This window comes from Nansenia antarctica, assembly GCF_963989245.1.
Source record: "Nansenia antarctica genome assembly, chromosome: 15".
Classification (NCBI taxonomy): domain Eukaryota; kingdom Metazoa; phylum Chordata; class Actinopteri; order Argentiniformes; family Microstomatidae; genus Nansenia; species Nansenia antarctica.
The window spans coordinates 3,203,250-3,218,014 of NC_137685.1; the positions used below are offsets into that span (position 1 = coordinate 3,203,250).

Genomic DNA, 14,765 nt, shown 5'->3' on the forward strand with positions numbered 1-14,765 from the left:
AGGTAACTAAAAGAAAAAAAAAGACAATAAAAATGGATTGAACATCCATGTACTGTATGTACTTACTCTTCTGTCCCTGTTACAGTATAATGTGAAGGAGTCGAAGTCTTTGTAATCTGTTCATGATTACTATTTTACATGCATTTTGAATAATGCTAATAAATAAAGATGTTGCACACATTTGTGTATGACATGGTGTGTATCTCTTGCTTTCTCTCTGTTTCTTACCATATCTCACTGAATCCCCATGAAATGTCAATCTTAGTTTCCTACATATCTCAGGTTCAGATACACACACAGTTCAGACATTTATTCTTCCATTCAGATTCAGAAACATGGTCGTTACACATTATAGGCAGTCATGACTTTACCGATGAAACAGCGCCATCTAGTGGTGGGAATATAGCATAGCCCACATCGCCCATATATTTTAGTTCACTGTCATTGTATGTCGTCACGATAGCCACTCAGATTGTCTGAAGAAATGAAAGTGAAACGCTCTACTCCCCGTATCTCTGGAAGAATCCATTTACCAGGAAACGAAAGTTAAAGAGCTTTCTCCTCCCATTACATCCTTTAGAATCGGTTTCCCCCCCATGCCACTCCCCTGAACAGTTGTATCATTTATATACTGAACCTGTTCGTTCACCGTCACATGAGAGAAGTCATCCATCCTCTCTCCATCTCAAGTGCATTGACTTCACCCGCGGCTTTAAGCTTTAAGTTTCCTTTAAACACTTTAAACACTTTAAACACTCAGATCTCCTCATGAATAACACGCTGAACCACCAGTATGAGGAGAAGGTGCGTCCCTGCATCGACCTGATCGACTCCCTCCGTTCCCTGGGGGTGGAGAGGGACCTGGCGCTGCCAGCCATAGCCGTGATCGGGGACCAGAGCTCGGGGAAGAGCTCCGTGCTGGAGGCCCTGTCGGGGGTGGCTTTACCCAGGGGGAGCGGTGAGTTCACACGAGTCTATGAACAGACCCGATCATTCACAACGTATTTACGTATAAACACCTAGCGTAATCACAAATGAATCTGATGTAGTGAAATTGTTTACTTTTTGTTATTTATTTATATTTTTTGTGTGTAGAAAAAACAAAACGTTTATATTATTTTATTTCTGTCTATGTAGGTATTGTGACTAGATGCCCTCTTGAGCTGAAGATGAAGAGAACGAGACAGGGAGAGGAATGGAAGGGGAAAATCAGTTGCAAGAACTATGAGCAGGAGATTGACGACCCCTCAGATGTGGAGAATTGCATCAGAGAAGGTGGGTTCACTTTCACTGGCCTGCAATTGCACTTTACTGCACTTCACATCATGGGGTGCCTGGCAGTAGTCCATGTGTTTCTCCCGTATGTCTTCTGTAGACGCCATTTCACTGTTTTGATATTAGTTTAGTATAATTATTAGTTAGTAGCTTATTATTGTATTTGATTATTGTATTTGCTTATCAGGAGTTATTGTTTCCATATGTTGTTTATTATTTTGGTCACTAGGGGGACTTCACACAGGTAGACCTCACTCATAGGTTATTTAGGTAGGCTGCTAATGGGGTTAGGAAGTGCACCTGGTGGACATACGGTGTTTACCATCTAAACATCTCGTAGTAACATCTCAGTCAGCTGCATGGATATGGAATTGTTTGCCTGATCTACTTGGAATAAACCAACAAAACGTGAGAAACCTTGTGGACAGTGAAACTTCTTTGCCAGCATGCATGATGCGTAAGATCTTTGTTCTGATGGTGCGCCAAGTATTGGCTTTATAGTTGCAAGTAGTTAGCCAATACATCTTCCTTTCCATCACTTCTCAGTGACATTATGTACTCTTGTGCCTCCCCTTCTCCAGCCCAGGATGAGATGGCTGGTGTGGGAGTGGGGATCAGTGATGACCTCATCAGCTTGGAGATAGCATCCCCTGACGTGCCAGACCTCACACTCATAGACCTGCCAGGCATCGCCAGGGTGGCTGTCAAGGGTCAACCTGAGAACATCGGGGAGCAGGTAAAAGCACGGTCCTCCCTCACTAAAGATTGTGAAAACAAAAGGCAGTTTTGACAATGTACATCTACATTTCCAGATCAAGAGACTGATACGGAAGTTCATCACAAGGCAAGAAACAATCAGCTTGGTAGTTGTGCCATGCAACGTTGACATAGCAACCACAGAGGCTTTGCAGATGGCACAGGAGGTGGACCCAGAGGGGGAAAGGACTTTAGGTAAATAAACATTCTTGTTCTGCATTGCACATTTGATTATTAGAAAGGAGACTGGATCTTTATCAATCATGATGACATAACGGTGTGTGTGTGTGTGTGTGTGTGTGTGTGTGTGTGTGTGTGTGTGTGTGTGTGTGTGCGTGTGTGTGTGTGTGTGTGTGTGTGTGTGTGTTTATCATTGCACAGGCATCCTGACCAAGCCTGACCTGGTTGACAAAGGCACGGAGGAGACCGTGGTTGAGATTGTTCATAATGAGGTCATCCCCCTGACTAAAGGCTACATGATAGTCAAGTGCCGGGGCCAGCAGGAGATCATAGAGCAGGTGTCACTGGCAGAGGCTACAGAGAGGGAGAAGGCCTTCTTCAAAGAGCACGCACATCTCAGGTCAGACCATTTACATATATTTTCAAATAGCCCTTATTTTACCTTAAAGGCGCAGTCTATTCGGGTATATTTCCGGGTCCAAAGTTGGCTGAGGCGCTCTCTTCGCAATGCCGCAGTAATAATAATAATTCATTATATTTCTATAGCGCTTTTCCGAGGCTCAAATACCCTGACAATATGGGAAAAACTGGAAAGTGCTGCTGTGTCCCTTGTTGTATGAATAGATCCAAGTCTAAAAAACGATTGAACTGTTATTCTACCGCTTTAGTACACTGGTACTCTGGTGCGGGGAATTTTGGGTTTGGACCCGGAAATTGCTAAACGTCACGTTTGACGTCAGACTTCACAACCGAATAGCATTGGCTCCTGTGACAGAATCATCAATGGTTAAATAAAAACCGACACGCTCCCCAAAACAAACTCACTGCCCCACATTTAAAAAACAAAATGTGAGCCCCGCGGTGGCGCAGCGGTCTAAGCATTAGCCTCTAGTGCAAGCTGCCCACCGGGGACTGGGATCGAATCCCGGTCTCGCCAGACCCGGATATGGCCGGGGCTCACAGGGAGCGGCATATTGAGCGGCCGCTCCCAAGGGGGGTATAGGACTATTTCCGGACAAGGATCCGTCGCGCAACACCGCCCCCTGGGTGCCGGAATAACGGTGTCGGGCTCGAGAAGCCAGACAGCTAGTCTGCCTGGCTATCTCCTCTGGGGCTGCCGGCCACGGGGTCGTGCGGCGGATCCTACGCAATAGGCAGGGGATAATTGGATGCTAGGTTGGGTACAATTGGATACTAAATTGGGTGAAAAAGGGATAAAATCAGAAAAACTAATAAAAAAAATTAAAAAAATGTGAACACTTATTTAAGTGTGTTTAAGCTCTTTATAAGTAATTTATAAGCTGGGATTTAAGCTGTTTGTTGGGTGTATTCTTATTCTACAGTACACTTTATGATGAAGGCCATGCAACCATCCCTAAACTGGCGGAGAAACTAACCCTGGAACTGGTGCACCATATTGAGGTGAATTCATCTTTCATTACATTTCACTGCTCTATATTCCAAGTTGTTGCTGACCCTCTGTGGCCATGAACATCTTCAGACTGTAAGTAACAGTTTTTTAAGGGTTAGGGTTCTTCATGTCTCGTTTTTTGCTCTCTAGAAATCCCTTCCTCGTCTGGAGGAACAGATTGAAGCTAAGCTGGCGCAGACACGCATGGAACTGGAGAGATGCAGCACTGGACCTCCCTCTGACGCAGCAGAAAGGCTCTACTTCCTGATCGATGTGCGTCCCTTAAGCCCAATTTATACTTCCGTGTCGGATTTACGCACGGCTACGCCGTAGCCCACGCAATATAGTTCTGCGTTGGTCGGTCTGCGTCGCGTTGGTCGGTGTACTCATAGCAGCATAATAGCGATTTTCTTTTTATGCTTGTTGAAAAGAAAATGTCTATAATGCATTGAAATGACACTAAACTAAGATAATAAGATGGTTATCATACTTTTTCAAATCATTATTAATAAGTAATTACAGAAAAAGTAAAATGACATTTGTCATGGCTTCCGCATTTTGGCCTACGAGAGAGTCGGAATCATGTTGGAATCATGTGCTACCAAGCGAACCAATCACAGTGCTTACGGTCTTCGTAGGTATGCCGCATAGTTACATTTTTGGACAGGTGCGCGTGAGCCTACGGCGTAGGCTCTGCCGTAGATTTTACGCAGAAGTATAAATTGGGCTTTAGCATTGACCCTTGAACCAAGCTTCATATGTTTTCTTTTGTTTTTAAGGTTATTTTTTTCTGAGTGGGGAAGTCCCACTCATAATTGTCATTTTACTGGATAGAGATAGTGAAGATAGACAGGAAAGTAAGGAGGAGAGGGGGTGCCAGCAGGGCATGGGCTGGATTCGAACCCATGCCGACATGGGCATATGTGTGCACTGAAGACCACCCCAGGCCACCCAAGCGTTATCTTTCTTTGTAACACTGCTGTTAGGTAGAATTCCAGGAAATAATGTACAGTTATATTAAATCAAGTCATTGTTGGTTGCTATTACTCCACACACCACCACTCTCTCCCTGATGGATGTTCATGTTCATGTTTCAGAAAGTGACAGCGTTCACCCAGGATGCTATCAGCATGACCACTGGGGATGAGCTGAAGAGTGGAGACAGGTTTAACATCTTCTCCACGCTCAGAAAAGAGTTTGGGAAGTGGAAGGTCCATCTGGACCACTCAGGAAAGAGCTGTTAGTACGATATCTAAATTCAAATATTTTGCCTACATATTCTAAGATAAAGAACTTGTACTGTTAATGTTGAAGTACATTCAATGCTGATATCTTGATTAGAAAACATATATTTTCTTTAGTAATTTTTGCACTTCTTTTTAACTTAATTCTTAATTCACAAAGTTGCTCATGAACTTGAGTTTGAATCAAAATAATGTTTAAGGGATAATGTTTAATATTGCAGTTAACACGAAGATTGAGAAAGAGGTGCTTACCTATGAGGAGATGTACCGTGGAAGAGAGCTTCCTGGCTTCATCAACTACAAGACCTTTGAGGTGATGGTGAAGGACCAGATCAAACTGCTGGAGGAACCAGCCGTCAAGAAGCTGAAGGAGATATCAGGTATGTGCTTATTCAAAATGTATCCTTACCTTTTACTTACAAGTGTCTCTTTAAAAGACAGGCAAATGCCCACATGTTTTAGCCTATGGCCTTCCTCAGGGCATTGCTGGTAAAAGTGTTTTGATATCAAAAAGTGTTTTCATAATTTTCTCCTTCTCTAGATGCTGTAAGAAAGGCGTTCATACGGCTGGCTCAGACCAGCTTTAGCGGATTTCCTTACCTCATGAAAACAGCAAAGGTATAGAACAATGTCAATATTGTTACCTTTATCTTGTATTATGCCTATTATTGTTTGCCTCTTATGTCCCGTGCTACCCCTCCTAAATGTCGTTGTATGGTACCTGTACTGTATTAATCACAATAAAGACCATTCATTCATTCATTCATTCATACTGTCACTTTTTATCTTGAAGTATTATTGCCTTGTGTTTTGTGCTGCAATGTAATGTCAAGAACCGAAGCCTAATAGTTTTACTCTCTTACACTTGTGCAATGTGACGTAACAATGAACTTGAAACTTGAAACTATTTGTTGTAAACTGAATGACTGCTTCTATTCTAGACTAAGATCGAAGCTATTAAGCTGGAGAAGGAGTTTACAGCCGAGTCTATGCTGAGGACCCAGTTCAAGATGGAGCTGATAGTGTACACCCAGGACAGCACTTACAGCCACAGCCTGGGTAAAAGGAAGAGGGAGCACGAGGACGACTTAATTAATGACTTATATGACAATAATATTGTCAACGGCAAGGTCACCCATGCCTCTCTGCAGGAGATGATGCTGCACCTCAAGTCCTATTATCAAGTAAGTGTCAATCAGTACTTTGATTTGACCCTCTCAAGCTCACATGGCTCCCTAGGGACCCCAACATGTTCCTCTTCTAAACTCACACATGCACCGCACAAGTGTGTGTGTGTGTGTGTGTGTGTGTCCTTTGTGTTGGTCTGTATGTGTGTCTGCATGCATGCATGTTTGTGTATGTACAAGTGTGATGGTGTGAGAGGAAGTTCATAGTCTCTGCCCCTGCTGCCATTTAGTCATGTTTATTTCTGGCCTTCACCAGATTGCCAGTCAGCGTCTGGCGGATCAGGTCCCCATGGTGATCCGCTACCTGGTCCTGCAGGAGTCGGCCTCTCAGCTGCAGAGGGAGATGCTGCATATGATACAGGACAAGGACAACATGGAGCAGCTGCTGATGGAGGACAGTGACATTGGCAGCAAGAGGGCGAAACTGCAGAGCCGCCTCAAACGCCTGACGCAAGCACGCATCTATCTGGTGGAGTTCTAGAGTAGACAGTTCTAGAGTAGACAGAACAGAGTTCTAGAGTAGACAGTTCTAGAGTAGACAGTTCTAGAGTAGACAGTTCTAGAGTAGACACTGGCCTGACATGCAGAGTTTGCTTGTCATCTTGAGAGTGCTTGAAGTAGTACTAGAGAAATGCTGAGTATTTGTGTTTATCTTACTTTATTTCTATGCATGTTGTAAATACATGTTTTGTTATTTTATTAATGTACTATATCGTTTAGCTGGTGTCCTGGGACCAAGGGTTAGGGTTAAACAATCACTTGCTCTTTAATGCACACTGAGATCAACGAGGCTCTATATCTGGTCAGTTTATTACATTTATTTTAGCCTACCTCTTGCTCATTCTGGAGATGGGTCAAAAAGCATTTTTATTTTGCAATGTTGTTTTCTTAAAAGACAAAGCAAGACAGACCCCACTGAGCCCTGCGATGTGACTCAACACGTCCTGGTGTAGATGATGGAATAAATGTCATAATGCAACCTCTAACATATGTTTGTATTTTATATCAAATATGTAGGCTACTGAACGTGACAGCATTAAAAGTGATTCTTGGTACCTGAACATTTATTTTTAAACCACCATCAGCATTGAGTTGTGCTTTTTAAGCAACATTTAAGCGTAACCCAAATTAAATAAATCAGTAAGGGTCGTTTTCTATTAGGGTCTTTTTTTTATATATAGGGTGCCATTTGGACTTCATAACTTGTGAAAAATAAATTGTTGATTTACCTATATTTTTAAAAACATAGTGGTCGAGCTCAGGCACCTAAATTGTATTTTATTTAGAATACACTGTGTTAGTTGAATAGGGCTAACAGGGTGGACATTTTGAGTTAAAGTTAGCCTTTAGCCTGCCTGTGTTAGCATAATGCCTAGCATGACCATGAATACTTGATGGGGAATCTAATTTGCACTAATCACTTTTTTTGAAATTATTCAATTTGATTGATCGCTCCAATATTTAGGCCTAACAGGGTGGACACATTATGGTCAACCACATTAAACTCACTTGATAAAAACATCAAAATCAGATGGTAAAAGAGGTAGAAAATCACACAGCTTACCACATTTGAAATCCCCTCCACTGATGTGATGTCACCTCATGAGAGTGATGTGATTGGGAAATTATGTTTTGTTTTTTAAAGGGACATTAACACAGCTTGATAAAAACTATATTTAATTCAATAGATATTGCTCAGGAAAATTAAATAATAATAACATAATGGAAATGTATATGCTTTTATTAGTTATTTTGTAGATTGAAGTTAAATGAACAACACTGGGGACATGGCAAAATCCCATTTACATCTTTAACCAAAGCTTTTAAAATGTAGAAAAAAACTACTTAGAAGCTCATATCATTGTATTCATAATAAATAACAATTGACTATACATGAACAAACTAATGGTATTAGTATTTGTCCAAATTTAGATAAAATACAACATGATTTGTACTGGGGACGGAAAAGGCACCGTATTTAAAAAAAAAAAAAAAAAAAAAAAAGACCCATATGTTTACTTCGACTTTGTCACGAACCTTTTTGTAGCATTGAGCAGGGGAAATGTGTTACTAGTCTACAATTAATCATGGTGACAGCTAAAGGTAAGTTCACAAGTCAAAGTGACACCGAGAATGAACAATATACATCTGACACCCTGTGTGATGGGCAAGCGGAGTAAAACTCGTAGTTGAAGGAGGTTTGGAGAGGCAGAGGTCGGTGGATTTCTGTCATTTCTAACTGCAATTGCGGCACTACGCCGACGTGGTGGCGGGGGCGCTGTTTCTTAAATAAGTTAGCTTTCGTTTTTGCTAGAGAAACAGCTGATAGTAGATGTTGACTACATATTTGAAAGTACAGAATGCCTGAGAGCCTTATATTGCATTATATTACATTATATTTTGAATGGTCATCTGGTGCCTGAATATTGTGTTTTCCTTTACATAAATAATAACGTTTCCACCATAAATTGATGCAGAAAGGGCACAAATTGGTGCATATCAATTCACCAGAATGCAAGAAATTAAGTGTTTGATGCTCGTTTAAGGACCCCCAGACAGCCCTGCTTCATGGGTCCCCCCCGATGGCAAACTCCGCCTCATTTTGAGCCAGGAAAAACCCTGGTCAGCTGACAATAGGCACTCTCTGAGGAAACGAAAGTTAAAGAGCTTTCTCCTCACATTGCATCCTTTAGAATCGGTTTCCCCCCATGCCACTCCCCTGAACAGTTGTATCATTTATATACTGAACCTGTTCGTTCACCGTCACATGAGAGAAGTCATCCATCCTCTCTCCATCTCAAGTGCATTGACTTCACCCGCGGCTTTGAGCTTTAAGTTTCCTTTAAACACTTTAAACACTTATCTCGTCATGAATAACACGCTGAACCACCAGTATGAGGAGAAGGTGCGTCCCTGCATCGACCTGATCGACTCCCTCCGTTCCCTGGGGGTGGAGAGGGACCTGGCGCTGCCAGCCATAGCCGTGATTGGGGACCAGAGCTCGGGGAAGAGCTCCGTGCTGGAAGCCCTGTCGGGGGTGGCTTTACCCAGGGGGAGCGGTGAGTTCACACGACGTGACGTTAGAATTATAAGGTTCTATCACCATTTTTGTCAAAATTTAGTTTTTTTAAATACATAATCTGATCCATTAGGTGTTTATTAATGCCTGTGTGGTGTTATTTTTAAAATGTTGAATTTTTTTTGTTAGTAATTAATCAATCAAATACAAAGGTTCCATCTCACAGAACATAATGAAATGTCAAAACTTTGACGCTCAATATCTCTGAACTGCCCTAAACGGAGATAGAACCCTATCATTCTAAACGGAGATAGAACCTTATCGTTCTAAACGGAGATAGAACCTTATCATTCTAAACGGAGATAGAACCTTATCATTCTAAACGGAGATAGAACCTTATCATTCTAAACGGAGATAGAACCTTCTCATTCTAAACGGAGATAGAACCTTCTCATTCTAAACGGAGATAGAACCTTATCATTCTAAGCTCACGATGAGTCTATAAACAGACCCAATCATTCACAACGTATTTACGTATAAACACCTAGCGCAATCACAAATGATGTAGTGAAATTGTTTACTTTTTGTTATTTATTTATTTATTTATTGTGTTAAAAAAACACACAAAAAACACTATTATTTCATTTCATTTTTCTCTATGTAGGTATTGTGACTAGATGCCCTCTTGAGCTGAAGATGAAGAGAACGAGACAAGGAGAGGAATGGCATGGAAAAATCAGTTACAAGGACTATGTGAAGGAGTTTGACGACCCCTCAGATGTGGAGTATGAAATCAGAGAAGGTGGGTTCACTTTACTGCACTACACATCATGGGGTGCCTGGCAGTAGTCAGTGTGTTTCTCCCCTATGTCTCCTGTCCTTTCCATCACTTCTCAGAGGCATTCAGTACTCTTGTGCCTCCCCTCCTCCAGCCCAGGATGAGATGGCTGGTGTGGGAGTGGGGATCAGTGATGACCTCATCAGCTTGGAGATAGCATCCCCTGACGTGCCAGACCTCACACTCATAGACCTGCCAGGCATCGCCAGGGTGGCTGTCAAGGGTCAACCTGAGAACATCGGGGAGCAGGTAAAAGCACGGTCCTCCCTCACTAAAGATTGTGAAAACAAAAGGCAGTTTTGACAATGTACATGATCTACATTTCCAGATCAAGAGACTGATACGGAAGTTCATCACAAAGCAAGAAACAATCAGCTTGGTAGTTGTGCCATGCAACGTTGACATAGCAACCACAGAGGCTTTGAAGATGGCACAGGAGGTGGACCCAGAGGGGGAAAGGACTTTAGGTAAATAAATAAACATTAATCTTATGCAGTGCACATTTGATTATTAGAAAGGAGGCTGGATCTTTATGAATCATGATGATATAACTGTGTGTGTGTGTGTGTGTGTTTATCATTGCACAGGCATCCTGACCAAGCCTGACCTGGTTGACAAAGGCACGGAGGAGACCGTGGTTGAGATTGTTCATAATGAGGTCATCCCCCTGACTAAAGGCTACATGATAGTCAAGTGCCGGGGCCAGAAGGAGATCATGGAGCGGGTCTCACTGACGGAGGCCACAGAGAGGGAGAAGGCCTTCTTCAAAGAGCATGCACATCTCAGGTCAGACCATTTACATATATTTTCAAATAGCCCTTATTTTACCTTAAAGGCACAGTCTATAGCTTTGGCTCCTATGACTAACACGCTCCCCTATAACAAACTCACTGCCCCACATAACATTTTACAAATTTGAACACTTATTTAAGTGTGTTTAAGCTCGTTATAAGCAATTTATAAGCTGGGATTTAAGTTGTTTGTTGGGTTTAGCATGTTTCTTATTCTACAGTACACTTTATGATGAAGGCCATGCAACCATCCCTAAACTGGCGGAGAAGCTAACCCTGGAACTGGTGCACCATATTGAGGTGAATTCGTCTTTCATTACATTTCACTGCACTATGATATAGTTGTTGCTGACCCTCTGTGGCCTTGAACATCTTCAGACTGACAGGTAATTAACAGTTCGTGATGTTAGAATTATAAGGTTCTATCTCCATTTTTGACAAAATTGATTTTTTTTTACATAATCTGATCCATTAGGTGTTTATTAATGCCTGTGAGGTGTTATTTTTTAAAATGTTGACATTTTTGAGTTAGTAATTCATAAAATACAAAAGTTCCATCTCACAAAACATAATGGAATGTAAAAACTTTGACGCTCAATATCTCTGAACTACTCTAAACAGAGATAGAACCTGATCATTCTGAGCTGAGTTGTTTAAGGTCTTCATGTCTTCCACTTTGCTCTCTAGAAATCCCTTCCTCGTCTGGAGGAACAGATTGAAGCTAAGCTGGCGCAGACACGCATGGAACTGGAGAGATGCAGCACTGGACCTCCCTCTGACACAGCAGAGAGGCTCTACTTCCTGATCGATGTGCGTCCCTTAAGCCCAATTTATACTTCCGCGTCGAATTTACGCGCGGCTACACCGTAGCCTACGCAAGGGCTCTTCCAATTTATATTTCTGCGTTGGTCGGTCTGCGTCGCGTTGGTCGGTGTACTCATAGCGGCATAATAGCGATTTTCTTTTTATGCTTGTTGAAAAGAAAATGTCTATAATGCATTGAAATGACATTAAACTAAGATAATAAGATGGTTATCCTAATTTTTCAAATCATTATTAATAAGTAATTACAGAAAAAGTCAATAACATTTCTGTCATGGCTTCCGCATTTTGGCCTACGAGAGAGTCGGAATCATGTCGGAATCATGTGCTACCAAGCGGACCAATCACAGTGCTAGTAGGTATGCCGCATAGTTACATTTTTGGACAGGTGCGCGTGAGCCTACGGCGTAGGCTCTGCCGTAGATTTTACGCAGAAGTATAAATTGGGCTTTAGCATTGACCCTTGAACCAAGCTTCATATGTTTTTCTTTTGTTTTTAAGGTTATTTTTTTCTGAGTGGGGCAGTCCCACTCATAATTGTCATTTTACTGGATAGAGATAGTGAAGATAGACAGGAAAGTAAGGAGGAGAGGGGGTGCCAGCAGGGCATGGGCTGGATTCGAACCCATGCCGACATGGGCATATGTGTGCACTGAAGACCACCCCAGGCCACCCAAGCGTTATCTTTCTTTGTAACACTGCTGTTAGGTAGAATTCCAGGAAATAATGTACAGTTATATTAAATCAAGTCATTGTTGGTTGCTATTACTCCACACACCACCACTCTCTCCCTGATGGATGTTCATGTTCATGTTTCAGAAAGTGACAGCGTTCACCCAGGATGCTATCAGCATGACCACTGGGGATGAGCTGAAGAGTGGAGACAGGTTTAACATCTTCTCCACGCTCAGAAAAGAGTTTGGGAAGTGGAAGGTCCATCTGGACCACTCAGGAAAGAGCTGTTAGTACGATATCTAAATTCAAATATTTTGCCTACATATTCTAAGATAAAGAACTTGTACTGTTAATGTTGAAGTACATACAATGCTGATATCTTGATTAGAAAACATATATTTTCTTTAGTAATTTTTGCACTTCTTTTTAACTTAATTCTTAATTCACAAAGTTGCTCATGAACTTGAGTTTGAATCAAAATAATGTTTAAGGGATAATGTTTAATATTGCAGTTAACACGAAGATTGAGAAAGAGGTGCTTACCTATGAGGAGATGTACCGTGGAAGAGAGCTTCCTGGCTTCATCAACTACAAGACCTTTGAGGTGATGGTGAAGGACCAGATCAAACTGCTGGAGGAACCAGCCGTCAAGAAGCTGAAGGAGATATCAGGTATGTGCTTATTCAAAATGTATCCTTACCTTTTACTTACAAGTGTCTCTTTAAAAGACAGGCAAATGCCCACATGTTTTAGCCTATGGCCTTCCTCAGGGCATTGCTGGTAAAAGTGTTTTGATATCAAAAAGTGTTTTCATAATGTTCTCCTTCTCTAGATGCTGTAAGAAAGGCGTTCATACGGCTGGCTCAGACCAGCTTTACCGGATTTCCTTACCTCATGAAAACAGCAAAGGTATAGAACAATGTCAATATTGTTACCTTTATCTTGTATTATGCCTATTATTGTTTGCCTCTTATGTCCCGTGCTACCCCTCCTAAATTTCGTTGTATGGTACCTGTACTGTATTAATCACAATAAAGACCATTCATTCATTCATTCATACTGTCACTTTTTATCTTGAATTATTATTGCCTTATGTTTTGTGCTGCAATGTAATGTCAAGAACCGAAGCCTAATACGTTTACTCTCTTACACTTGTGTAATGTGACGTAACAATAAACTTGAAACTTGAAACTATTTGTTGTGTAAACTGAATGACTGCTTCTATTCTAGACTAAGATCGAAGCTATTAAACTGGAGAAGGAGCTTACAGCCGAGTCTATGCTGAGGACCCAATTCAACATGGAGCTGATAGTGTACACCCAGGACAGCACTTACAGCCACAGCCTGGGTAAAAGGAAGAGGGAGCACGAGGACGACTTAATTAATGACTTCAATAATATTGTCAACGGCAAGGTCACCCATGCCTCTCTGCAGGAGATGATGCTGCACCTCAAGTCCTATTATCAAGTAAGTGTCAATCAGTACTTTGATTTGACCCTCTCAAGCTCACATGGCTCCCTAGGGACCCCAACATGTTCCTCTTCTAAACTCACATGCATTGCACAAGTGTGTGTGTGTGTGTGTGTGTCCTTTGTGTGTTGGTCTGTATGTGTGTCTGCATGCATGCATGTTTGTGTGTGTACAAGTGTGATGGTGTGAGAGGAAGTTCATAGTCTCTGCACCTGCTGCCATTTAGTCATGTTTATTTCTGGCCTTCACCAGATTGCCAGCCAGCGTCTGGCGGATCAGGTCCCCATGGTGATCCGCTACCTGGTCCTGCAGGAGTCGGCCTCTCAGCTGCAGAGGGAGATGCTGCATATGATACAGGACAAGGACAACATGGAGCAGCTGCTGATGGAGGACAGTGACATTGGCAGCAAGAGGGCGAAACTGCAGAGCCGCCTCAAACGCCTGACGCAAGCACGCGTCTATCTGGTGGAGTTCTAGAGTAGACAGTGGCCTGAGTTCTAGAGTAGACAGTTCTAGAGTAGACAGTTCTAGAGTAGACAGTTCTAGAGTAGACAGTTCTAGAGTAGACAGTTCTAGAGTAGACAGTTCTAGAGTAGACAGTTCTAGAGTAGACAGTTCTAGAGTAGACAGTTCTAGAGTAGACAGCGGCCTGACATGCAGAGTTTGCTTGTCATCTTGAGAGTGCTTGAAGTAGTACTAGAGAAATGCTGAGTATTTGTGTTTATCTTACTTTATTTGTATGCAAGTTGTAAATACATGTTTTGTTATTTTATTAATGTACTGTATGGTTTAGCTGGTGTCCTGGGACCATAGAATACAAAGAGTGCATAAGCGATAAACAATCACTTGCTCTTTAATGCACACTGAGATCAAAGAGGCGCTATATTTGGTCAGTTTTATTACATTTATTTTAGCCTAACTCTTGCTCATTCTGGCCATGTTGAGAGGTATACAGAAGATACAGTTATTCATGTGTGCTATGAATTCTCAACAAGCTGCTTGTGAATTGACAGCTACCATTGTCATTGTACCAGAGATGGGTCAAAAAGCATTTCTATGTTGTTTTCTAAAAAGACAAAGCAAGAAAGACACCACTG

General features: G+C 41.9%; 2 protein-coding genes across 2 annotated transcripts; both read left to right on the top strand.

Annotated features, from left to right (window-relative positions):
• Positions 1-768: 768 nt before the first annotated feature.
• LOC308171334 (interferon-induced GTP-binding protein Mx3-like) lies at positions 769-6,534 on the top strand (the record flags this gene model as incomplete). The annotated part of the gene is made up of 12 exons (XM_080546168.1): positions 769-958; positions 1,138-1,275; positions 1,857-2,011; positions 2,088-2,226; positions 2,413-2,611; positions 3,555-3,633; positions 3,773-3,895; positions 4,720-4,861; positions 5,088-5,246; positions 5,408-5,484; positions 5,808-6,050; positions 6,310-6,534. 12 exons carry the CDS (start codon positions 769-771, stop codon positions 6,532-6,534), a joined length of 1,869 nt encoding a protein of 622 aa, XP_080402294.1.
• Positions 6,535-8,922: 2,388 nt separating this feature from the next.
• LOC308170710 (interferon-induced GTP-binding protein Mx3-like) lies at positions 8,923-14,145 on the top strand (the record flags this gene model as incomplete). Its single annotated transcript, XM_080545544.1, has 12 exons — positions 8,923-9,112; positions 9,737-9,874; positions 10,005-10,159; positions 10,239-10,377; positions 10,498-10,696; positions 10,923-11,001; positions 11,389-11,511; positions 12,343-12,484; positions 12,711-12,869; positions 13,031-13,107; positions 13,429-13,665; positions 13,921-14,145. The coding sequence occupies 12 exons, from the start codon at positions 8,923-8,925 to the stop codon at positions 14,143-14,145; spliced, it is 1,863 nt and encodes a 620-aa protein (XP_080401670.1).
• Between the last annotated feature and the right edge of the window lie 620 nt (positions 14,146-14,765).